At 35.2% G+C, this 25,304-nt stretch overlaps 1 protein-coding gene across 14 annotated transcripts in view; it reads left to right on the top strand.

Moving 5' to 3' along the window:
• bru3 (CUGBP Elav-like family member bruno 3) overlaps positions 1–25,304 on the top strand; it is a 975,444-nt gene that overhangs the window by 819,819 nt on the left and 130,321 nt on the right. For 8 of the 14 annotated variants that reach the window (XM_031982251.2, XM_031982252.2, XM_076366030.1 and 5 more), the window contains exons 1-2: positions 1,611–2,306; positions 23,974–24,022. In XM_031982251.2, the coding sequence (XP_031838111.1) occupies positions 2,256–2,306; positions 23,974–24,022 (100 nt within the window). In that variant the 5' untranslated portion in view covers positions 1,611–2,255. Of the gene's footprint in view, positions 1–1,610; positions 2,307–2,450; positions 2,668–23,973; positions 24,023–25,304 lie in introns of those variants that run through there. The other 6 variants (XM_031982254.2, XM_031982259.2, XM_031982256.2 and 3 more) reach the window with 2 other exon arrangements.

The following is a 25,304-nucleotide window of genomic DNA, read 5'->3' as shown; positions in this document are numbered from 1 at the left end:
CAGAAAATAAAGAATTCTTCTATTTCATACATTTCATCGATGTAATTCATTTCGGTAAAACAAATAATACCACCGATGCATGTACATGAGAAAAGAAGCTAAAAAACGTTACGACCTACTCTATTATAATGATGGTGACTTTATCATTTCTCTTTACTTAAAGTACGACGTTGAAATTGGAATACTTAAATTTCATCATTTGCTGTTAAAAAGAACTCCTGAGGTTATGGGAATTATATTTCGAGAAGGTTACATAAGAATAATAAATATCTTTTCTACAAAATTTCAAGCGCATACATGTTTTCCATTTTATACGTTAATTTTACCACCTATTCGTAGAATATGAAAGTAATGTCTATATAAATTTACTATAACTATTGTGATTCTTGTCTTCCCATCTTTTGTACAGTTTCCTTCTTAATTAACTATTCGAGAATCAAAATATCCATGTACATGCCATTAAAAAATCCAAAGTAGAGTAGAATCTCGATTATCTGATTAACTCGGACGACTAACAGTCCAAACAAACGAAAACTTGAGAAGAAATTCTTCGAAGCACGTTTGCAAAATTTGGTCATATAAATCTTGAAGTATAACGCGTTCACTATCAGCGTTTTATTTCAACGACAATTTTCTCAACTGTAATATTCCATTGAATCCAACAAATTTTCCAAACAAACTATTGAAAGAATAAAACTAGAACGTGTTATTGAGTTCCTAAACATACCTGTAAATAACGATATCGAAAGGATTAATATCATTTTCTTTATGCAAGGCATAGAATTCCAGCCGTAATCTAAAAATCCGCATTACCGAACCCGTCAATAACAAAGATTCTAACCGATCCATATTCCAGAAAACGGTAACTCGGTTAATCGAGATCGCACCGCGCACCGATCACAGGAGCAAGCGATCAAAACACTTCCGAGCGGGCAGCTATATATACAGCACCATTTTCCCAGGGATGAAATCCCAACCCTTGGTACCTTCCAGTGCCTCCGCGAGCCCGGCCGTGTCCCGGATTTCTTTCTTTCTCGGGGACACCAACATGGGGTGCCGTCGGGTACTCGCGCGCTCCTTTGATTGGCCGAATGCTATGGGGTTTCATCGATATATAAGACGAGACAGAGCAAGAAAGAGGGAGAGAGAGAAGGAGAATGAGACCGAGGGGACGGCGGTCGAAGGCACGAAGGCGAGCGGAGGATCGAGAGAGACTACTCGGTTATGAAGGAAAGCAGAGGGTGAATTACGGGGGACAAGCGGGAGCAAAAGTGAGACGAAGAGGGAAGGGACAACGTTCCAGTTCGAACGAGACGGAGAACGGCACGAGGAAAGGAGGAGAACGATACGACGGAAAGAGAAAACAAGAAGGACGTGTATCGGCTGCTTCGAGGGTGCGTGGGCTTTCTTTCAGAGGGTGCGTAGACTCCAGCGTTGGGAGGAGGGGATATCGGAAGGAGAAAGGGTCCGGCAGGGTCGCAGAGGGGTAATAGGGAGGGAATGGGAGGGAGTAGGAGGGGGGATATAGATGTAGGAAGGGGGATGACGGTCGGTAGGATGGGTAGTGGGGGATGAAAGGGAGAAAACTAGAGGGTGCGTGTAGGCCTGGGGAATCAGTCGCGAACGAGCTGCGTTCGGGGTTTTATCTGTAGCTCTGTCCCTTTCGTCTCTTTCGCACCCCGGTGACGCGCGCGCGCTCGCTCTTTCCCTCTTTCTCTTCTCCGATCAACGTTCGTCCGCGTACGACACGCGCGCCGCGTATATGTGTACACGTACACACGGATACGCGTACAAGCACACACGAGTTCTTCGTGTACACCCACGCGGAAGTTCGTGAACGTTACACAGGAACGCGTAACCCGCGAATATCGGCGGAAGCGTGTAACGGCTGGAACGTGGGAAGAGGAAGAGACTCAGGGGGCGAACTAAAGAAGAAAGGAGAATCAACGGGGAAGCGTGGAGCTTCTTTTTGGTGGAGTGGAAAAGTTACGGTCGGGAAACACGTGCCGTTCTACCGACGCTTCGGTGATTCTCGGCGGGCGCGCATCCGCGCGACGAATTAAACGCGCTCTCGTGCCCGTCCTGCGCCGTCGTGATCGCATCGGGGCACGCGACTGTGTTCGGTTGTATCGGTCTTCTTGTTTATTCCGTTCCGTTCCCCTGTGATTCCGCGAGCTGCTGGAGAAGGACAGCCCGCGGCTTTTCTTTTTCTCAAGAGCGGCAACGCGGGAACGTGCGCACCGAAACTGTCACCAATGGTTCATATAGCGGAAGTTGTATCGTCGCGTCGAAACGACTTGCAAATGGTGAGTGCGAAACGTTGACGAAACCGATGATCGGATCTCGGGGAAGCGGGAGTTTCACGCGGGATGTCGGCGCTGTTTTGACAGGCGAGCATTCGCCGGAACCAAGTTTTGATCGACGACAATGTTCTTTCAGTGCTTGTAAACGGTTTGCGGTAGATCGAAGATGCGCCTGATCGATGCATCGCGTTGGTGATGTTACAGTGAAGATCATGTAAAATTGTTGTATGCCCCGATTCTCGTGAGAGTTTTGTTTACGGATTGCTTTTACTGTGCAGTTTTGGTTAAACAGATTTACACGGAAATACGTAAATGTAGTTTTGTTCCATGTAGAAGTTTAAACTGGAGGTTCTATTTTTAAAAAGTAAGTTGAATGTATTTGGAAGTAAGGCATAGAAAGTGTCAGTCGTTAGAAGTCGTATGTATCTAATTATAGACGACTATCAATAGAAAAGGAGAACTTATTTGGTATTTTAACAGCTTGTGTGGACATTGTGACTGTTTTTAACTTTTATGAAACAAGAGATGGATTTAACGAAATTTTTTTTAAATAATGTGCAATTGTTGTTCCATTCTGTTTGTAATTTACTTCCTAATCCTTGTTTATTTATAATATTGCGTAGTCTAACCATTCTTTCAATTCATTCTTACACGTATGTAGTATTATACATATATTTTGATGTTTTGCGAGTGTGCTAATGTGGATAGTTATATAATAACAAACTTAAAGTTGCTGAAAATTACTTTCACATTATTCTTCAATATATTTATATAAATTTTGATTATCTATTTTCTTATCTATAAACACTTTATTTCCGGTGCCGAAACATCTGCCGAAACACACTCCACGCCTCTTTTAATTCTCCTTCAAACTTATGGATCAATTGGAAGCTTTTAACATTCATTTCAATAAGTTCTTCAATGCTATTTTCGAAAAACATAAAATGTTTTCAATATATAAAATGTTTATTTACATATTTGTTGAAAAATCTGATTCACTTTTTTCGATTTTATTTATTAATGCATGTATCACTTCGAGCTATTTGTCTAGAGTAATTGATTTCTTTCGATAATCTTCTGTCACTCTCAACATTTTACACAAATATGCCTTTACTTTATCAGTCTACTTGTAGTAGCCATTTCTATAATTTCATTATAACTTCTACGATTTTTATTGTGATAAAATATTAATAATCTATTATACTAGTTGCTCCAGTTTAATGTATCCACTTTAATGGTAATCAACTAACGCTTACAACTATCTAATACACATAAGCTAATTAAAGAACAATGTAGAACGTCCAAGTTATTATCACTACAGCTACATTTTTTATGATTTTTAGTAACTGACGATTTTCGTACGTTTCTGAATATGCTTAATTTATCTTTTACAAATCGAAATTAAAAGTTTGTATATACTAGTAACGAAGAGTTACAATTACGCAGGTGTAATTGTTTACAAATTATTTTACAATCAGCCACACAATAAGAGCAACGTATGAACTAAAATATTCAAATTTGAAGGCCTATAACTTTAGACGACATCCACTGTATATTAATAGGAAAAATATTAGTCTAGAAAGATGTTACCGTTTGTTTAACAAATAATGAGTCTAGCTTATTTGGTGGATAATAAACAGATGGATACTTAAGATTTTATATTCTTCGTAACAGACCGCACAATTAAGTATCGATGATAAAAGAATAACTACAAATTCATAGCACTCATTGCCTCCCGTTTTCTCCTTTTCATTAAATTACGACTGTAGTACTTGAAATATTTTTTTAGCAATATTGTGTATACTTATGTTTTTTAAAATTAGTTTAACGAATATAACCTGTTTTTCGGAAAATGAGATTGAGAGTGCGTTTGATGATCACGAAACTGTCCAACCTGCTCCTGATAGCTATGTAGAATGAATTTGGAGTGAGCTAAACAGAAGATATCACCACTAGTGTATGTCAAGTCTATATCTTCGAAACTCTATCTACGAGACAGCATTGGTCCTACTTGAATAAAAAATAGAAGATAGACATATTTATTAAAATTTCATTCGAATAATTATTCTTTATTCGAAATATTTGTATTGATCGTCTATGTATATTCGTTTCGCACGATTAACCTGTTAACTGTGGAATGTAATTTCAAAAATCTCTGATAATGCTCGCAATGAAATCAAATAATGATGTGTACACTCGTCGAACGCAGGTCAAATGCACCTACAAAATATTCCAACGAAAAGCTAAAGCAAAACGAAGAAGAATGTTTATCTGGGAAACTAAACAATTGATCGTTAAATGAATTAGTATCATTTTGATTTTAAGACGACGTGTATTCTAGTCGAACGCAGTTAACTGGTTAATGTTTGTTAAAATGTTGGATCCATGGATGACAAAGTAATCTCTGACGCATAATACCAAGAAACACACGTCAGACAAGTGAACACAAAATGACTCGCACTAATCATATAAATTCATCGTATAAGTACAAACAAATTATTAAAATAAATGCATAGAATTCACTGCTTCGTTTAAAAAGTCATTCGAAACCAATGAGATAACGCCAATATAGCACCGATATCGGTCAACAGTCACAATAATTCCTGATTAAACCCGTAAGATAGTAAAAACTATATTGTCGCCGCATCGGAGCCAAAAAAGGAAATGCGCGTTATTGAATTGTAACGAAGTATTTTCCGTATCGTCGGTGTTTTCTTACGTGTAGCTGGATTCGAGTCACGAACCTGTTCGAAGGCGATGTATGACTAGCACAGGAAATGCATACTAGGCTCGTAAAAAAGCGAAGCCGCTGCTCCTTCTGTATAGACGTCGCAATAGGCGGCCGCGAAAATGCATGGATCCAGGGAGTTTACGAGCACCTCGGATTTTCATGCACGGTCCCCCTTTATATCGGTCGACAGCTAGCTCCCGCACACGCATCGAACTCGTAAAAGATTTTCGTGCGTCTGTTTACGCGCGGTTATTTCTGGGGGCATGTGTGCTACCGTTGCGTTATGTGTATCCATATGTCGTACAGCCTGTACGCGGAACGTTTACAATAGCATCTCCTTCCCCCCACCCCTCTAACCAACACGGCCACCATCTTTGCATACGATAGACACACCGCACGTGTGCACGTACGTGTAGCAAAGAGAGCAAGAGAGAGAGAAAGAGAAAGAGAGAGCATTGAGCACGCGTACGCGCGGACGCACGCAAAGAAACGCAGCTGCTCAATAGCAGGCGTGTCTATGTTGAGGCCTGCCTCGAACATGCTTCATGAATCACGCGAATCTTTATCACGGGAGAAGATAATGCAACCGATCGCAGTAGAAATCAGGAAACATAAGATACACGTTGGATTGATACGTCTGTTTTAACCCTTAACGCGCCACTTGTGCCGGCTGTGTATGAACCCCTTGCCCTACGGTTTATTTCCCAACCATGATCGGTACAACTATTTTGTCACTGATAATTTATTAAGAAGAAGAATAAACTGATAGTATACAATATATCAATCTTGACTTCAAAGTATAATAATTGATAATAGAAGAATAATATTGAATATGAATGTAAAAGAAACGAGTAACATTCATGCTTGTTCGAGTCTGTTTAAAATCTGCACTGTGAGTTTGATGAATTATTGTAAGACAAGGAGTCAACCCTTTGTTCTATGATTTCTTTTATAACTGGGCTCAATAAGAATGCTTTATCCTTAACCCCTGCGATATCGTGTCTGCGGTGAAGATTTCAAATAGAAGTTAACAGGCATAAATGTTATTAAATTCGTTCGAATGAAAATTACATATTATTCCTCTGTTATCAATGATTATACCTTAGAGCACATGTGGCATTGAGTAAGACTGGAATTTTCTCTTATTTTCGATAAATTATTAATAATAACGCGGTTACATCGATCACAGTTCAGATAGAAATCATATGGCAAGGGGTTAATAGTTGTTAGCTTTCTCAGTCGGAATACTTTACTTTATAGAACGTTGTGTGCGCGAGATATACACTGTTGGCCAGAAGTCTGAGACCAATACATCGGTTAAAGGAATAATTTCCATTTTTTGTAAACGTGAATTACATATTAGTAAAATGTGAAGATATATAGTCCTCAATTATTTTATTTCATGTATTTGTAAGATATATAATTTTTAATTTTTGACGTTACATATCAAGTAGTCCCATAACATTTGCTAGTACACACTATGTGCATTGTTATAATAATAGTTATTCGGTGTCTACGTTTACTCTTTACTTCAATTTATGTTCGGAGAAGGTAAATAACATTTAGATTTGTCGAACTCAATTTAAAATTTTCATCACGAATGGATACATTATAGGACTGTTCTTAACATCGAATAGGAACAACCGCCAACTGAAAATTTGTAGTATAATTTAAAAAGTAAAACGAAGTTTTCGAAAACGAACTCAAATGGATTCGAACCATCGTCCTAACCGTACAGACAAAATTAATACATCAGCATACAGATCAACAAACAGCAATTTATTACTTTCATAGCGCAATTTATCTGAAGCTGCTTTTCTCATTCTGATTATATCTTCCCACAGAAAGAATGTTTTACTATATAATTGTGTCACATGAAGATTAATCAATTTTTTAATCATTTTTTTCAACATTTTGTAATTTTAATATAAATAAAATTGCTTTTATCGTGCGTGGAACACAATTTCTCGATATTTCTGTTAGGATATCGATCTGTCGAGGTACTTTTGTTTTCTTTTGCTAGATTTCCAATAGAGGAAGTAGTGGGAATGTTTTATGAAGAGAGGTATACCTCTGGCTTTGTACTTAACCGGAAATGGACTTTTTCCAAATTCACCAGTAGGAAAGAACTCTATAGCAAATGGATATCTTTTTTAATGTTTCTATTTGTCTCTAAAAGCAGAACGTTGAAATTATTTTTGTAAAATGCATTTACCCAATTAAACTTTGTAATTTGTTCGTACTAATAATTTTGTGATTAATTTCTATATTTATATTCTAATAAGCATTGCAAATTCTTCTTATTGAAATTTGGAGGAAGATTATATTGAGTGGTATTATTTGCTGATATAGCGTAGATTTCGCCTATGGTAATTTTCAGTGATCAATATACTCGGAGTGCCATATATTAAACATGAGGGAAATTTTCTCGTCCCTTATCAGAATAATTTTTATGCATTGCGCCGACGATAGGATACCAATGCTGCGAGCAATTGTGATACCCTCTTTTCGTGCCTATGCACTATTCGATACATCCGCTATATCATTTACATATTCACCTTCTTAGTTACTTCCTTGATTCTCCATATTTTCGAGAAGTGTCCTGAATACAACTTTTCTACATAAGACGAAGTAATTTTCATTTGAAACCAAACATGTATTTACACTGACACTAAAAGATCACATGATTCACAAGCTTCAAACTTTGTTATTACAAACTTTCTTTGTACATTATAAAATAACAAAGGACTGTTATTTTCTAGCTTAGGTACATATTTAATTTATCAGCATACAACAAACGTAATCGTTTAATACTTAAAAAAAATGCAAAGATTATTATATTAAACAAATACAATAATGTATTTTAAAACAATGAATTTATGCATTACGAAATACAAAGGAAAACGATCGTAAAAATCTACCTAATGTCAATATCTTAGAAAAAAGACTTCCTTACTATAAATGTACAATACGCACAAAAGATAAAACGAAAAGCAAACTAATTACAATATCTATAATAACGTATTCAGTAATTGTTTCTTCGTCTGCTACATTCAAAGTAATAAGCACCTTGCTAAATATCGAAGCGTTGCATACAACAATAAAGCACTCGACAATTACCAAATCGAATTCATCCATTCGATTTGTCGAGTGCCACGTAAAGAGTGATATTGGCTTGAAACGTGCGTTCCGTTCGCTACAGGAAATAAATTATTTCACGTAAACATGTCTTCCTATCGATCGGGCCTTCCTTCGCGTTGGCGGTTGCCTGTGGTACACGTGCGGTACGCGATTGTATCGGAAACGTTGAACAGAACACATGACAGGTTCTCACGAGAAGACGCGCCGATGTTGATGCAGAGACGTACATCAATTAATGCAGCAGCACACGTGAATGTGCCGGCGCATAACGCCGTGGTAATGTAGCTCGCCACACGGTTCAGCTGCTTCGCTTGGCTCATCAATCCTAAAACCAGACCCCCTATTCTCCAACTCGTATACCCCGCGTTCAACTCGAATAGAAAGCGTACCGGTATACATCGATATTTATAAACGGTCGGGAAATTTCTTTCGGTATACTTTGCGTTGAAGTAGAATCACCGGCACACGGTTTTACTAAATACAATCGAACCTCGATTATTCGATTTTACACTAGAACTACCGTACCAGTCAAAGTGACTAGTTCCGGTTTTTTTGTTTTGCAATTATTGATATTTTCAAAGCGTTGAATATTCGAAATGATCTTGAAAATAAACAGCTTCGCTTGAATACTATAATGAATGCCTGCAGAAACTGGAAATAATTTATTGTTAGAATTTTTGTAGGGATTACATTTTAGCGATAATCGGGCGACTAACGGGCAAGATGAAAGGAGATATTTTTTTAAATATCTTTGTAAAAATCGATTGTATGTATATTATAAAGTACAATCGAAGAATTCGAATTATTGAGTTTCTGATTAAACTGTGCACCTTTATATGGATGTACCATAAGTATTATTTAAAATAGCACAGCTTAATTAATATTCGTAAGATTTTGTTTATAGGTTGTTTTTGCTATACGATTAAGATTAAAATAATTTACGCACAAATATATTCGTGTACTTTTAATTACTTTAATATGTAAGAACTGTGACCTAAAAGTTTTATTTGTCAAATATAAATTAACTGTAGGAAGTAAAAAGGTATTTAATTTGTACCTTACCGTTTCCAGAATAAACGTAGCTGTTTAAACAGTTTCTAAATGTTGATAGAACGACTTAATTAAAGTTTTATAAAATCTTCTGGATATATTGTTAGTTTTACTCACTGTACAGCTATATGGACTAATTTGTAGAAAGTAAAATCGAATGAAAAAATTCTGTATCCTAGGAGGTGTTCCGCCATATTTCAAGGAGGTTGGAAATCTCATTAAACTTGGAGACACATTTTCCTATATCGAGTTATGGAAGATCGGAAATGTTATAAATGTGTAAAGGCCACAGTCTAATGATAATATTGTAGAAGATAAGTTAAATTTCTTTTCCAAAAGCAAAAAAGGGAATTTTCTAATTCTCCTAATTTATTTCATTGCCAGTAGATCTGTTTTAAACGTGCAATGTTCAAAGAAATATAAATTTCATCTATGTTAGTGTAACTTATAAAATTTGAAATTCAAATTTTTTGATTCAAGCAATTTCAATTTCCATTGAGATTGTTTTACATAAATTAATACGTTATAATTGAATTAAGAACGATATTAAACTTCGTACACTTTAATTTTTCATTGTAATTCTTGAATTCGTGTTTGACACAACGGCATAAACATCCTTATAATAGAACTTACAATATAATTCTATAGTTAATTATTAACATAACAGTACCGCTGTGCAAAGTATCTCTGCTTTAATTTTGGAACAGTCATTTTTCTTAAAAGAATCAGTATTTTAAACTTGATCTAGTAATAAGAAATTTATCACATTTTGCTCGATTTAAATTATAATTAGTTTTATCTTTGAGACAAAAATGAAAAATCCGAAAATAGTAGAGATATATTTAATTTAAAATGATTCTGTAATTGATTTAATGGAAATGCGCCAAATTACACATTCTCCATCGACAGTAACTTCCCTAAAACATTACGAACAATATATTAGGGCGACTTTTATGAATATTTCAAAATTGACATGAAATAATATAGTTTTCCATTAGGACTAAAAATTTCTTTCCAGCTCCCTTAATATTTTCCATTGAAATGAAATTAAATGTAGCGTATACATAGAATTTAGTTCACTTTCATTCTCACTCCAATACACGTATACAATTTCCAAAAAAGTGTCCGGTACTTTTACCGGATATTTTCACACATTCGCGAGTACGGTCGAATTTGAAGTACCCTTACTGTGAACAGTGCCTTTCTTGCAATTGTTTGACGTGATATGTTATTCGTATAATTTTTACACATTTAACATGTTCAATGCCGTATGTGCCACATACGGTACATGCTAATTTTTCTAAGAAAATATTTTTAAGTGACACGTAGTCGCTAATAGTGATACACAGTATAAACCAACGGAAACGAAAAGAAATACTATCAGAATATATAAAAGTCACAAAAAATTTAAATATAATTGAATATTTCATTTAAAAAATCACTACGCTTTATAAGCGAAACATAACTGAAATTTATGGTGTCACGAAACGTGTTAAAACATAGTAAATAAACCAAAACAAGTATTTTACGTAAATGTCTATCATCGTAGCAATGGTAATCAACAGTGTCACACATATGTGACGCATTACCGTGAACGTGTTAAGTCTGAAATCGGTGGAAAATGGAAATCACGTTATATAATCCCAAAGTTGAACGCCGGCAACGTGTACGAAGACACTGAAGTACTCTAAACTGCGGTATACACGAAACGAGGCGACATCAACCGTCGTTAAACGTTTATGAAAGCCGTGTACGAATGGTTTTCTAACATCTGTCAGATAAACGATCGGCAACAACGTCCGTGATCGGCGCAGACGACGTCGTTGTCGTCGCCGTTGGCGTCACGGAATAGAGGGACGAATAACGTTTGACATTTAATGCGCACCCAGGCATTGGCTTAGATTACAATCGGTGAACGGTGATTGGCCTGGGGACGCGAAAGCTCACTCGACTCGAATGCTCTTTCGACGGGGTTGCTGTAGCCGACTCTCAAATATTTGTACAGTGTTAGGGAAAAAAGTGATCGGTGGCGAGTAAAAAAAAGAGTGAGAAATTGGATAGGCAAGCGAATGGGTGTTTCGTGCCGAACAGGCGTGCTGTGTAAAAAATTTGATATCGGAACAGTGCATCATATTCTACCATGGGAATAATTGGTGCAGACAAATGTCGGATTTGAAGAAAGGAAAGGAGATTTACTCCTCGTTAGGTGTACAGTGTTCGCGGCTTCTGGATTTACAATTCTGAGAAATGTTTTGCAAAAGAGATAATTGTGGACAGTTGTCATCGTAGTGACAGTGTTAATACTGTTTGACGTATATTAGAATGTATAAATTTTGCTAATTAGTTCATTACAGTCATATTAATTGGCCGTCGTCTTTTATGCATTCACAGAGGATAGAAATGTCCCGAAATTTATGAAATGAAAAAATTGATTTATATTTAGTAGGGAATCACTTTATTTGTAATTTTCTACACTCGTTTACGAAGAAAATAAAAGTTTACACTGTTTTCTTATCCTAATTTGTATTCAGTTGTAGTATATAAATCTAATTTAAATCTAAATCTAATTTCGTTAGATGCTGTAGTATTAAAAATGCACAACGAATGAAAAGATACTGTGTTTCCAGTGGAATTTCAAAGTATTCGTGACTTCTATGATTATAAAGAAATTTTGTGAAAACATGGCTCCGAAAAGATCGTAAAACAGACTCGTTTCACTCACGTCAAGGCGAACGTGTAGCAATACCTCAGATTTTCGAACCATTTCCTCTCTAGATGATGAATAAAAATGAAATCGCAGGAGTTATCGACATTTTTCGGTCGCCGATAAAATAAGTTTCTGCTTCTATTCGAAAAGACAAATCGTATGTTAAACATAAATATAGTTCTTCCAATCACATTTCTATGAGTAAATTTGACATATTCTTAACCGTTTCTTTTCCGGATTACATATCAATCGTATTAAATGCTCGGTAGTTCTAGTGTTAAGAGAAAATGATTGACACTATATTTACTCTGACTATATTTGCATGCGTAACTCACAGCGGTCAAATTTGCGTTCATATACACGTTTTTTCTCTCGCGTATGTTATAGATTGCGATGCATAATCGTGCAGCGCTTTGCTTTTAATAATGAAACGTGAATCCTGTTTATAATCGCGATGGAAACACGGGAAACGGCTGGCGGATATGTGGGCGGGCCAATAATTTTCTAACGCGTTCGAACAAAATTGCATATTTCGTAATTTATGTGCCAATAGAAATTATCACTGACTAAAATCTCATTGTTCTCTTGTATTAAAAAAAAGTAGAAATTAACGTCGACAACGCTATGACCGTACACGCTGCACAAAAATTTGTTGCTTGAAAATATATAATCAATTTTTCGTCAATCAATAAACTTGTCTTTTTCACTCACTAAAATACAAGTGGAACCTCGAACCTTCCTATATTTCAAGTTAAACCATGTAATCTAAGAAAACTTATGGAAAGATGTTCGTTCGTTTGCGAAGTTATTCCATATCTATGTATTATCTATTCCATAAAAATCAGACATCAAGGAATTTTATTTTATAGATAAGATGCTAAAAGCATTAGGTAATTAAATGCTTCGACCCTAAAATTTGAAAATTTTTAATTTAAGACGTTAAACTTTAAAATCTTAAAATTTTTAATTTTTAACTCTAAAATTTTCAAACTTTCAATTTTCAATTTTAACCTCTACCATTTGGAAATCTTTCATTTTCAATATTAAACACTAATATTTGAAAATCAGAAAAAAAATTCTAAAAGCAAAGCCAATCACTTTAATCGGTAAGCTGTTCAGTTACAAACGAATAGTCTATGTTAGTGCTTCCTGCTTTCTTTTATACGAATTATGAGTGCTGCGTATTCTTAAACATTGTATAGTCGATCGTTCGATATAAAAATTGTACGGTTCCATGTCGACGATATCAATTGTCGGAACGATCCAATTAATCTTGGAATTTCAATTAATTCGCCAATTAGCCCATCTGAAATCCATTTAGACGTAATCTGATAGGAGACAGTCGGGAATCACTCGCTCCTCTGTGGCATCCGATGTGAACGTAGAGAGAAGTGCATTTGCTTTTGGAGCAGTCGACAAATTAGCCGTATTAGCGGCAGAGGCGCGGCTACAGATTTCGGGGAGTACAGTTTCCAGCTGGATACGCGTACGGCAAATTATTGAAGTTAACTGGAGCCCGGTATCTACCGGCGCACAGTCATCCCTTGAACTATGATGAGCGCTGATAAAACGAATTTACGAAAATGTCGTTGCGGAGTCTTAATCGCACTCTTGATTTATAATGAAAACCCATAGTAATAATTCATGCCTAGCTAGACACATTTTCTGTTTATGTTTTTCGTGTAGGTTTTACTTACACGTATTAGTTGAATGTTGAAAAATAAAATTTACTGTGATGCAGTCGTTACTAGAAAGATTGATTGAACCCTTGCCCCATGATTTATTTCGTACCTATGATCGATACAAATATTTCATCGATAATAATTTATTAGGGAAAAAAATTGTTGCTTATTCTATATCTACGTTAACTTCGTTGTAAAATCACTCGAAGCAACGAAGTTAATACAAATTTAAACACGACCACAATTCAAATGTCCTTAGACTATTTAATCAAATTGCTGCTAAATACATATGATGATAATAGAATAGAACGAGCGTTTATCAAATCGGTAGATTTAGTTTTCGAATGAGCAAATCCTTCGTACAAACCAATTTTATTATTATTTGTGAAAAATAAAATATAAGGCAAACCAAACAGAGGAAATTCCTGAATTATTATTATATCTTTATCAGGACAAAAAATCGATTAATTAACTTATGGAAGAACTAAATTCAATTCGATAAAACTCCAGTGTCCGTGAATTTTATTAATGGTTGGAAGATTTGTAATCTAAAATTCTAGGTAGAATTCATTCGGCAGACAATGAGGACAATACACTAGCAGCACGGATAGCAGTGATAAATGAAATGGCACTGAATCGCTCCGTATATCATTCACTTTCTTAAATTCCACAAATGTTCGGATATCGTGACTTTAAAAACATCAATAACGCTTTTACGTTAATGACCAACGCAGAACATATGTAACTTTAATCAACCTCTTAAAACGAGCACAATCTAGCGATATTCAACCGTCAAATTTTTGCAATGTCCAAGGACTACCCAATCCCTTGATAAAGGAAGTAACTTTTTTCCAAAGTTCTTTTTTTTTACTTTCCGTTCTAATTCTTGTAAGCAACGTTTTATTCGGAACACTTCACTTAGTTACTAATAATGATATTTTTAAAATGATAATTAATAAAGGCGCTAATCAAAGCAACTTCGATACAAGAATACGATATAAACATACATAATCGTTCATTACTGGATGGTATGGCTCAAAACAATATGATCGAAACGTCTGTCACAATTGGAACATTTTAAATTCTAATATCCCATTTGATGATCTTTTGGGAGATAACTTTCTCAAGGCAAGTAATGTAAAAACTATAAAAATTGAACACATAGATTAAATCGAATTTCGTTTGTTGTTTTTACTGATCATAATTTACCACAGCAGTGAAGCTAACAATAAAAACTTACAATGTTTATGACTATGATTATGACTACTTACTCTTACTAATGAAACAAATTAAATACTTTCAATTTTTCAATAGAAAATGTATCGCATTCTAAAGCAAAGAGTAAAGAATATTATGGTAACAAAATGAATCGAGGTAAATTTTAAAGTTAACCATCTTGCATACATTTAAGAAAACAAGTGAACGCAGGATTAAATAAAAAAACTATCACATAATTTCGAAAGCCCATATAAAATCACGAATATCTAGTCTAACAAAACTGTGGAAGTTCAAGAAGAGAAAAGAAAGATTGAATATCATTCATGTCGTAAATTCTGTTTCTCTGCTCTATGGGATTTGACGAAGTGTAAGGACCATTTGGAAGGAAAGTACATTTGTTCTAACACACATACAGGAAGGGGACCATGTGGTCGACGTGTGAACTGTTGTTGCTGTCAGCACATGTAAATCATGTGCTTCATGATTGCGCAACACGCACAATAATGGCGGAAATAGAAACTCGGAGCTACATTAGGAACATCCAACGGATATATGTTCCGCAGAAACTAACAACGCTAACTATTATATGCGAAGAAGATGAAGAATACATGTGTTGAATACCCAAACAAACGTACGCGCGGGAATCGGCTCGAATAGGTTTATTATTCGGAAGTTACTTACACGATTCCGCGATGCTAAGGGGTCCAACGGAATGGTCTAAACGAAGTGAAAGTCGTCGGTGCTTCGAGGAAAGAATATGCAACATGTTTGACGTATTGCCTGGACAATGTAATGAAGCTATTTCTTGGACAACGCAATTACGACCTTAATATTGAAATTACCGGACTTGTCAAATTGACTCACTGCAGAATCTTTATTTTGCAAATACTTAAATTATAAAGACGTTTTAGTAAAAGATTTTCAATTACATTTGTGTATTTTCACAGATACAAGACTAGGAGACCCTTAAAATCTCAGGAAACATATTGTTCCAATCTTTATAAAAAATTGAAAATGAGTCACTCTAATTGCTCGGTAGTCTTAGTGTTAAACAAGGATTGAGGAGTAAAGTAGTATTTTAATTAATTGTCCAATACAAACGTATGTATTTATGACACAAAGTTGGCAGTTGATGTAGATAAAATCAGTAGAAGAATAAGAAGCAAGAAAATTGATTCGATGAGACAGAGTGATGTGAGTCGTGCGGAAATCGTGGTAAGGGGGAGAAAATATGTGGTTCGCGAATTGGAGTGAATACAATACAAAGTACAGTATATAACAAAAATATAAATAGATGAATTTGGAACAAAAACAGAATGGTATCGAATTAAATGTTTCATTCTTCTGAACGAAATTCTCGTTTACTTAAATTAAATCTACTCAAATAACTAAAGTGATGAAACTTCAAATAAGGAGTAATTCGGTTATAAAACAGAAATAATAATAATACAGGCTGTGCGATGAACGAGTGTTACAGACATAAGTAAACACGAATTAATATCGTCTATAAAGATTACTTTGCGAATATATTTCTGGTGACATATGTTTCACATATCAAAACGATCGATAATGTATAAGTTTATGAAAAGAAAAGCGTTAATTCAAAAATATATCTCAATAACAAATTAGGAAATGAAAACTTCAAGATATTTACTTACATTGCTTACTTTGGCAACCCACTTAGTTACTGTGTTCTAATGAATTTAGCATTGAAGTGTTAACACTAAAACTACCAGACGGGTCAAAATGAGCCATTCCTGCTTTCTTCTTCCCCCAATTGTTAAAAAGGTGACAAACATTTTCCTCAGAAGTTATAACAGAAATTGATTTAACAACACGCAAACTGAATTTTAAGTCAATTAAAATCTCAATGGACGCACTCTTGGAGCTTTCATAATGAAAAATTTGTTAAACGTATATAAGGAAACAGCTTACGTCCATTTATTTATCATTTGTGATAGTTTTTAGGATACGTAACCGTTGGCCCCAGAAAAATTGAGTCGAGCATTAGTTACTACCACGTTTACTTACTTTTGTTATATAGTGTATCCCGATATCTGGCTCGTTACACGGTCACGACGGTATAAACTTGCCGAAGGGTAATCAAGTAATGAATACATCGCCTGCGAAGACCGTACATATATAAATCATGCCGGAGAGGATGCCAGGGGCTACAGGGTGAGCCCTTATCTCCAATCAGTACATTGATTGCACGCAGCCAGGTCAAATACCAGGCTTCGCTCGACGGCTCGGTTCAGGCACGATAGCTTATTCAATTTCCGAAGCGACCATTCACCATTCAATTTGGTAGTTATCAACCTCCACCTATCCTCTATCTGGATTTTGCGTGGCTTTCTTGAAATCGGACTTCCCGTGAGAGAAAAGAATTGGGTCACACAAAGGGAAAAGAGTGGGAAGGAAGAGCAAGGTTATAAATACGGGACTAATTTAATTGCACGGAACGAGGGTTCAACCTCGAAACAGCGCGAAAGAGTCGTTATGATTTTATCGGCCCTTATATTCCCGCTCTGATTAATACGTCCTCTTTAATTGGTTCAGAATTCAGTATTGTTGAAAATATTAGTGAACGTTGGAAAGGATTATGAAAATAGTTGCGTTGAATAGTTGACGAATTGAAATTACGACAAATAGACTGTTCGTTTGTATGTATTTATAGAGAATTTAGAAGCGTAATTGCACATGATAAGCTCGACGCGAAGAAATACAAATAATATGCAATGTATGCTTCTTTTTATAGTATTAGTTAAGAAAAAGTATTTTCCATTATAGTTCTAGTTATTTAATCACGCCCTTAACATAAGATTTACAGAAATTTCTTGTATACTTTATTCTATTAGTCCTAGCAAAATGGGCGTTCACTCGTATAAATCTTGGTAATTAGAACTGCAGAAACAGAATTAGGATACATCTTCGTGTAACTGCGTCAGTCGCAGTCAGCATAAACTCTTAACAAATAATGTTCATGAAATTTATATTATGTTATATGATTGAACTTCTGTAAAGATTCGTAGAATAAATTGTTAGACTGCAGATTTTTATGCGTTTATGGGAAATTTGTAAGCGCAAACTTGCACAGAATGCATACGACACAAAAGAGTATATATAATACCTAAAGTGTAGTACTTTTTATAACACTTGTTATAAAAATGTAGTTGTGCTTTGTAATTCTGCTTTTCTAATTATATTCTTGAACATTTGAGTTTGCATGAAGATCTGCAGTTTACTGATTACGCGGCTATGGTGCATTATTAAATTTATTTTTGAATGAACGACTGTACGAGTAGAACAGTAACATTAAAAATTTCATGATAACAGTCGCGTGCCGTGAACTTAATATAATTTGCTTCGATGGTAAACAAATGATACTACTTTTTGTAACGTGATCGCTGGTTATTTTTTCTTAGCGCTCTGGAGGCAGAATGAAACAGGCACGAATACCTGGTGCGCCTCTTAGAGCATATGGCTATTACTCAGCATCTATCTGGCAGAAGCAAGACTTGCTTCCCGCAGTGTACATAGATAATCGAGCTTAATTAATTGCTCGTGATGCGCGCTCTGGGCTGAGCAAACACATTTACTTATTACTATCCATCTTGAGTGGTGCCTCTTAAGGGAATCGATTTTCTAAGTGCACGCAGCTGATGATGACACGTATTATCAAAGGCTCGGCACAGAATGCAACGAAATCGTTAAAGAATAATACTGGGGACTTTTCTATAACGCGTTTCATCCTGGGATCAAGTTTTCAACTTAGAGACCCATTCATTTGACGTTTACTGTCGATTAATTTTATTATGTTACTCGTTGATAAGAAATGACAATTTAACACCACTTATTACCTATCTATACGAGTAACGAATTTTTTGCTGAAATCTCTGCTTGTATTGTTCGGGGAAGAATACTGACAAATTTCACTGTATTAAAGTTTGTTTTCAAACTGCATTAAATCTTCTGTTGTCCACTTTGTTGAACAACATTCTGTTCATATATGTATTATAATAACATGCTAATATACTGCATGTTTCATAACAAGCTTCCATAACAAAACTGGATTTTCAGATTTTGTACATTCATAATCGAAGTTAGCAAATTTGAAGCAACATGCAGTTTTATCTACTACATTAATAATTTTTGTAGATTAAACATGATATAGAATAAGAGTGATATCGTATTTCATCGTATTCCGACGAGTTTTATAACGCGTAGATGTAGAAAAATCGAATCAACCTGCAACAGGATAGAACAAAAACCATTTTCACGGTCTCCGTGCATACAATCTATGCGAAGGGAGTGTCAATGATACGTTCCAAGTAAACTCGTTTGCTTATCGCGTTCATCGCGGCCTTTTTCTCGTATTCTTGCACCGTGATCAACGAAGTCGATGAAGTCATTAACTAACATTAACGCGATACGTTAATCAAGTGTAAGTGGAACTATTTAGACGCAACGGAGCCACCGAGTAATGGGTGGTAGTTAATGCTTGTCTACGTTAATCGCCACGTCTATGCCCTGCAATACATTCCGCGGAAGCCTCGGCTAGTAATCGTTATTGACTGGTACAGATCCCCCGGGTAGTAAGTGACATTTACACGATGCATTCTGCGTTAAACTTCCCCGGAGAGACGGAGGAAGGGCGAAACGTCGTATCTCAATTCCGGTATCTATACAAACATCCAGTTTCCCTGACAACGCAACAACAACAAACGCTTAATAGCCGACACTAGAGTCAAAGTTTAATTTCCTGGCCAGAGGATAGTGTTTAAAGTGACCTCACCTCTATTCTCGTCTCCCCTTATCAGTGTTCTTTCGCGTTGTCCCTAGAATTAACGCTTCTTCCTGTGCTTCAACCCCTTTCTCAGTCGCTGCTCTCGTTTCCCGTATTTTTCTTCATTTGTTCGATACTGGAGAATGAATATAGGGTGTCTCATTTTAATACATGAATGCGATTGTTCACAGAACTATTCGTTATTTAACACTGAAACTAACAGACGGATCAAATTGGCCCATTTTAGAATTTTTAGTATGCGAGTATTTATATTATGACAAGGCTTTTGGGAAAACTGTAAAAAAGAATTGTGTATTTGTGCAGACATAACAACAGGGGATTCATTAAGTATCGAGAAATATATTGTTCTGATTTTTATAATACATTGAAAAATAACTCACTCCAATTGCTTGTTAGTTTTAGTCTTAACACTAATTGTTGGATATTATGGAAGAACGGAAGCTTTTGATATTTAATCAAATGAATGTTCATTTATACAGTATAGTTAGTTTTACACTAAAATGCTTCTAAAATGTTTTACACTAAAGCTTCTGTAGTATATTTACAAAATGTTTAAAGCAAAATCTGTAATTTAGAAGTGTACTCGGTTAACTCCGGAAGATTCAAGTGGAAAATGTATCCTTCCTTAACGTAACTGTAATATGTTCTTATTCAAATAATATATTCGACAACAGAAGTATGTGAATGTAAATTCCTGGAAACGTGGAACAATCAACAATACTATCTACTTCCTTTGAGAGTATTTCCTATGGCATTTGTATTGAAATTAAATTAATGTGCAGCTGGCGAATAAAGTTATATCTCTGACGGATATTTCAGAATATAGGTGGCGAACAATGCTTGCTCTCATGTTATAACAAACGTCTGTTTAATTAAAATTAATTAAAATCGTAATTTTCAACTACTTCTCGTACTTGTTGCCTTTATTATAAAATTTAATTACTGAATTTGTATGAAAACACAATGAAAAATATGATTTCATCGTATGCAAAGAATGACTTTTCAATGCCAATTTAACATTTTATTATTAATGTCAATGATCTTAAATCCTATTTTGTTAATTATATTACGTGTTACGAAGCAGCTGCCAGCCCTTTAGAAAAATTCCCTTTTGTAAATATAAAATACGATGATCCTTCTATATTCTTTTGAATACAGTACGTCGTGACGAAGCTAATTCTTTCTATACGAACGAAAATCTAAAAACACCTACAAAGCTAGATTTAATCTTTTGACACGTAGGATCTTAATCAGTATAAATTGATGTTTTAAATTGGTCAATGCAACCAGCTGTATTTGTAGCTGAAATGTTTTTAAGTTACCTATAAATTGTAGTTAATGATAATAGTTAACAATTATTGTCATCATCATTTGATCTCAAAACATATTTTAGAATTATGTATATATCCAAAATATATGTTAATTTTAAATGTCGTAATTATATTTAATTACAATGTAACTAATGTTTAATTGCAACATCTTAGCGGACAACAAGTTATTACTTTTTCATTGTACACGTTTCGAACATTTGGCGGTATACTTAACGAATTATTTGCAAAAGTATAATATTATCTACGATCAAAATCGAAAAACAAAAATATAACAATACATGATTTTTAACCGAAAATTTACATATAGAATCGCAGAATAAGCAACGAAGTATGAAAATATAATAAACATTCTTATGGCATGAAAACATCGACTGAAGTTTCACATGTTAAACAGTAGGACTGACTAAAATTAGATTCGTATTACTAATGTAGCCGTGACGCAAGAAAGTGCCTTTAACCTAATACAATATGTACTTAATTAGCGCGTAAAACGAATCTTTGTAGAATTCTATTTCTTATAAACAACCCTTGAAAAGTGTGGATTTCCATAAATATATACAGTTAACACCGTTCACTGTGATAGAAGATATACATTTTGAGACAAATCAGAATCAAAATTTGCTAATAATTTTAATTAATCTATATGCTTTCAATGGAAAATAGAAGTGGCACGCACAAACAGATCTATAGTGAACCGCATAATGCGAACGCAGTGGAACAATATGTCCTTTCAAGACCATGAACCCGGAAATCTTGGTTGTGTCAGCGAGCATAGTTTCTGCGCGAGTTCCACATGGTCGTGGCACTGACCCCTGCAACGCAACTCCCCTTGGTATATGACTTGCATGTACAAAGAAAAAGTTTTGGGGTTGCCACGTACGTTTCCACCCCACCGCGTTCTTTCCCTAGCATTCTTGTGTTATGGCAGCCAGTGCATAATGAAAAAAGAGTAGCGAGTAAGAAGACAGATGGTTACGATGCTCGTGTAGTATACAGTGACTCACGAGATTGATCAAATGGCATCATTGTTATAGGATTGTTATGAGTATGACTGTCTTGAAACTTTTCAATCTTGAACAAGACTGCCTATGGAAACTTCATATGTTTTCTCATGGTTCTGATATCAATTAATCGTGTATTTCGAATCTATTTAGTTGGTCTCTCAAGTGAAAATGACGAATCTCGCACCTGAACGAGTGATTATAATTTAATTGATAAATCTGCCGCATCGTAATCAAAGTAGCTTGCTTATTTTCGTAAAGAAATTGAATTGAACGTGTAATTTATTATAAAAAAGCTGAAGTATTAACTAAAATTAGACTATTAAAAAAAAACTAGTTGTATCCACAAAGTTACGACAAAATCAAATAACGCAACGGGTTAATAGAGATGGATTTATTGTGTGTTACATTTATTAATTCATTTTTGCTTCAAATATAGTCTACGATTTGTCGTTTATTGTGATTTATATAAAGGTTTAAAAGTTCATTTCAGTGGAACTTCAATTAATCATTACTATTTCTCCCAATCTAGATTTTTTTAGAAGAAAATTCTGCAACCACGCTTCGAGGAATTTCATCTTGAGTCTCCATTTACCTAAGTGTCTCGGTTAATCAGACAATCGAGATTCTACTGTATTCAATATATTGTGTCATACATTATCGTAACATTAAACTTTTCTATCAAATATGACTCGACATTATTTAATTCAAACAAGAGAAAGTCACCAAAAAGAAAATGTTAAAGGAACTAGAGGTGTAAACTGTTAAACGAATTGCTTTGGTTTCACGCGAATTTCTATCCGCGTTGGTTTGACAGTCAACGTGTCAAGCAGGGAAGAAAAAGGATCAATAAAAAAATTTTTTGCAAAACAGTTCCGCTATAATACATTTCTGGGAGGGTTGACGGCAGTTTCGAAGTGACGAAAAGGGGCGGGAGGATTCCGAGGAGAAAACAGCCGGCTAAAAGAGCGGGAAAGAGAGGGTGGCGAATTCGGTTGGACTGGAGAGAGGGGATCAGAGTACAGTCCTGTGTCCCCCGCGTCATGAATCATGCATTCTCATCCCCTAGGAACGAACTGAAGCGCTCTGCGGTAGCGCGATCCGTCCAACAAATAAACAATGTTATTTGTTCTCTGGGATCTCGACCTATTCGTAGTCGTCCAAAAGACTTCGTGAGGATGGTACAGAAGGTCGAGCTCCGGAATTCCACATTTTCGCAAACCAAAACGTTGGATCGGGTCGGATGAGCGGGGGCGAACGATATCCTCTTTCCCCACCCCCCACCCCCCCATTTCTTCATCCGTCGTCCTGCTTTTCGTTCTTATTTTCACTTCCTTCTGTACAGCGTCGCCGTTCCCGCCAATCGCCACTTTTATTTTACGGCAATATGTCTTGTTAACGGCGAAAGAAAGTTTCGTCAACGAACGGTAATAATGTTCCAACTAGAACAGCGCAACGGGGGCCAAATTGCACCCGGATTACGGACGAATTTGTCGCCAGTCCTTGATCCGTGGAAAAGTTGCCGCTAATATGTACCGTTTTTGTTCTCGTTGGCGTCACCGCGCATTTTTGCTGTTACGGACACAAAACTGGACGTTATAAATATATCTTGTCTGAAACAGACTAGGTAAATCTCTACCTCGGTTAGGATGAAGAATGCAGCTTTTTATATATACATTTTTAACGTTGATTTTTGGAATCAATGGTTTTCTCGGGGTTGTATGATTGCTGTATATGTATTTTTAAATTCATTTTAATATCAGCTGTTTTAACTTTAATTGTACGTAATGAAAATTATATGCAGAGAAATATTTATGATCTTGAGAACATTAAGAAGGATATCTGTGGAATGATAAGTATTTATTGGTTCGATAATATCTTTCTTCCCACTGTTTTTTGATGCTGCAATGACAGGGAAATAATTTTGATAGTCCTATTACAAGAACTATAAGAATCTTTCCTAATAACACAATTAATTTTTATATTTTTCTGTATGTTACAGATGAACCGTCGTATTCAAGTGAAGCCGGCGGACAGTGAAAACCGCAGAGGTGAGAACAGACGATCGTACCAGTATAAATTTGTATTATCATCAAATTTTGTTGATAAGACTAAGATTTAAGTAAACTAAAGAAACGTAAAATTCATTTCCAACTTGACTTTAGTATTAAAGAACGGTTTCTATGATATATTATGTATACCTAATATGCATATTATTTATTATATATGTATATATATATATATATGCATATTATTTATATATATAAACAATTGTCACTGACGTTACTTTTAGCCAGAGAGCTTTAACAAAATACGAATAAACGACGAAAAGTCATGAACAATAAATAAAATGTCTCGAAACAGTACGTTTTATAGCTAAACACATTCCATACATTTTCTTTAGTTCAGTGTCATTATTTTTACTTTTCCATGAAAGCCAACCGGTTTTCTATTATCAAAAACGTTTTCGCGTCTATAGAATTATTAAAAACTGTAATGCATTTACTTATAAAGGCTTCGAATGTGTAACAAAGGATGCGTTATTGATGGAAAGTTTCAATAAAATATGGCGGATTTAATGGCGAGCTATGAAATATTTTTATTGAATGGGAAAGCATTCACTGTAACGCACAGTAATACCCGTTGACAACCCATACGTAACTTTCAATCGAACAAACAAAAAAGCACGCCTCGATAAAATTTCGTTTCCGTACAATGCAGCCGCACCGTTTTCGAGTTGTGTGTTATTCATTAATTTCGTGTCAATGAAAATCTACTGATATATCTGCGATCTTACAGTTTTTGCGACAACCAAATATTATAAAACTCGCGTGCAACAGATAATTCAAATATATTGAAATACGCGGTAACGGTTGATTGGGTATCAGGTTTGTATTATACATACATATTGAATGAATGGCAAAGAATGTGCATACAGATTTAGAAAGAATGTAATAAAATTATGAAAACTCAACAAACGTTGCTTGCGTTTATTATATAATATTACAAATTTGTAAATTCTTTTCATGATGAATATTCAATTTATTTCTTTTTCACATAAATACAAACGGCGAACTTTTTGAGTGAAAGAAATTCATCATTCCAACGGTAATTAAAAAACAAATAATTATATTACGTTGGTTAAAAATTCTTGGTTTATTCTTAGTATAGTATACAAAAATAAATAGGTATTATAGATACCTGAATAAACACACTGAAATATGCCGGGCAGCTGTAATAGGATAGAATTAATCCTTAAATTCCTTTAAGTTAGAAAAGAAGAATTTTTAACAGCAAAATTAATCTTTTGCTGGCGTTTCTTATAATTGCAGA

The sequence above is a fragment of the Nomia melanderi genome, chromosome 3 (assembly GCF_051020985.1).
Source record: "Nomia melanderi isolate GNS246 chromosome 3, iyNomMela1, whole genome shotgun sequence".
In the NCBI taxonomy this organism is placed as follows: domain Eukaryota; kingdom Metazoa; phylum Arthropoda; class Insecta; order Hymenoptera; family Halictidae; genus Nomia; species Nomia melanderi.
This window is presented reverse-complemented; position numbering and strand designations above follow the sequence as displayed.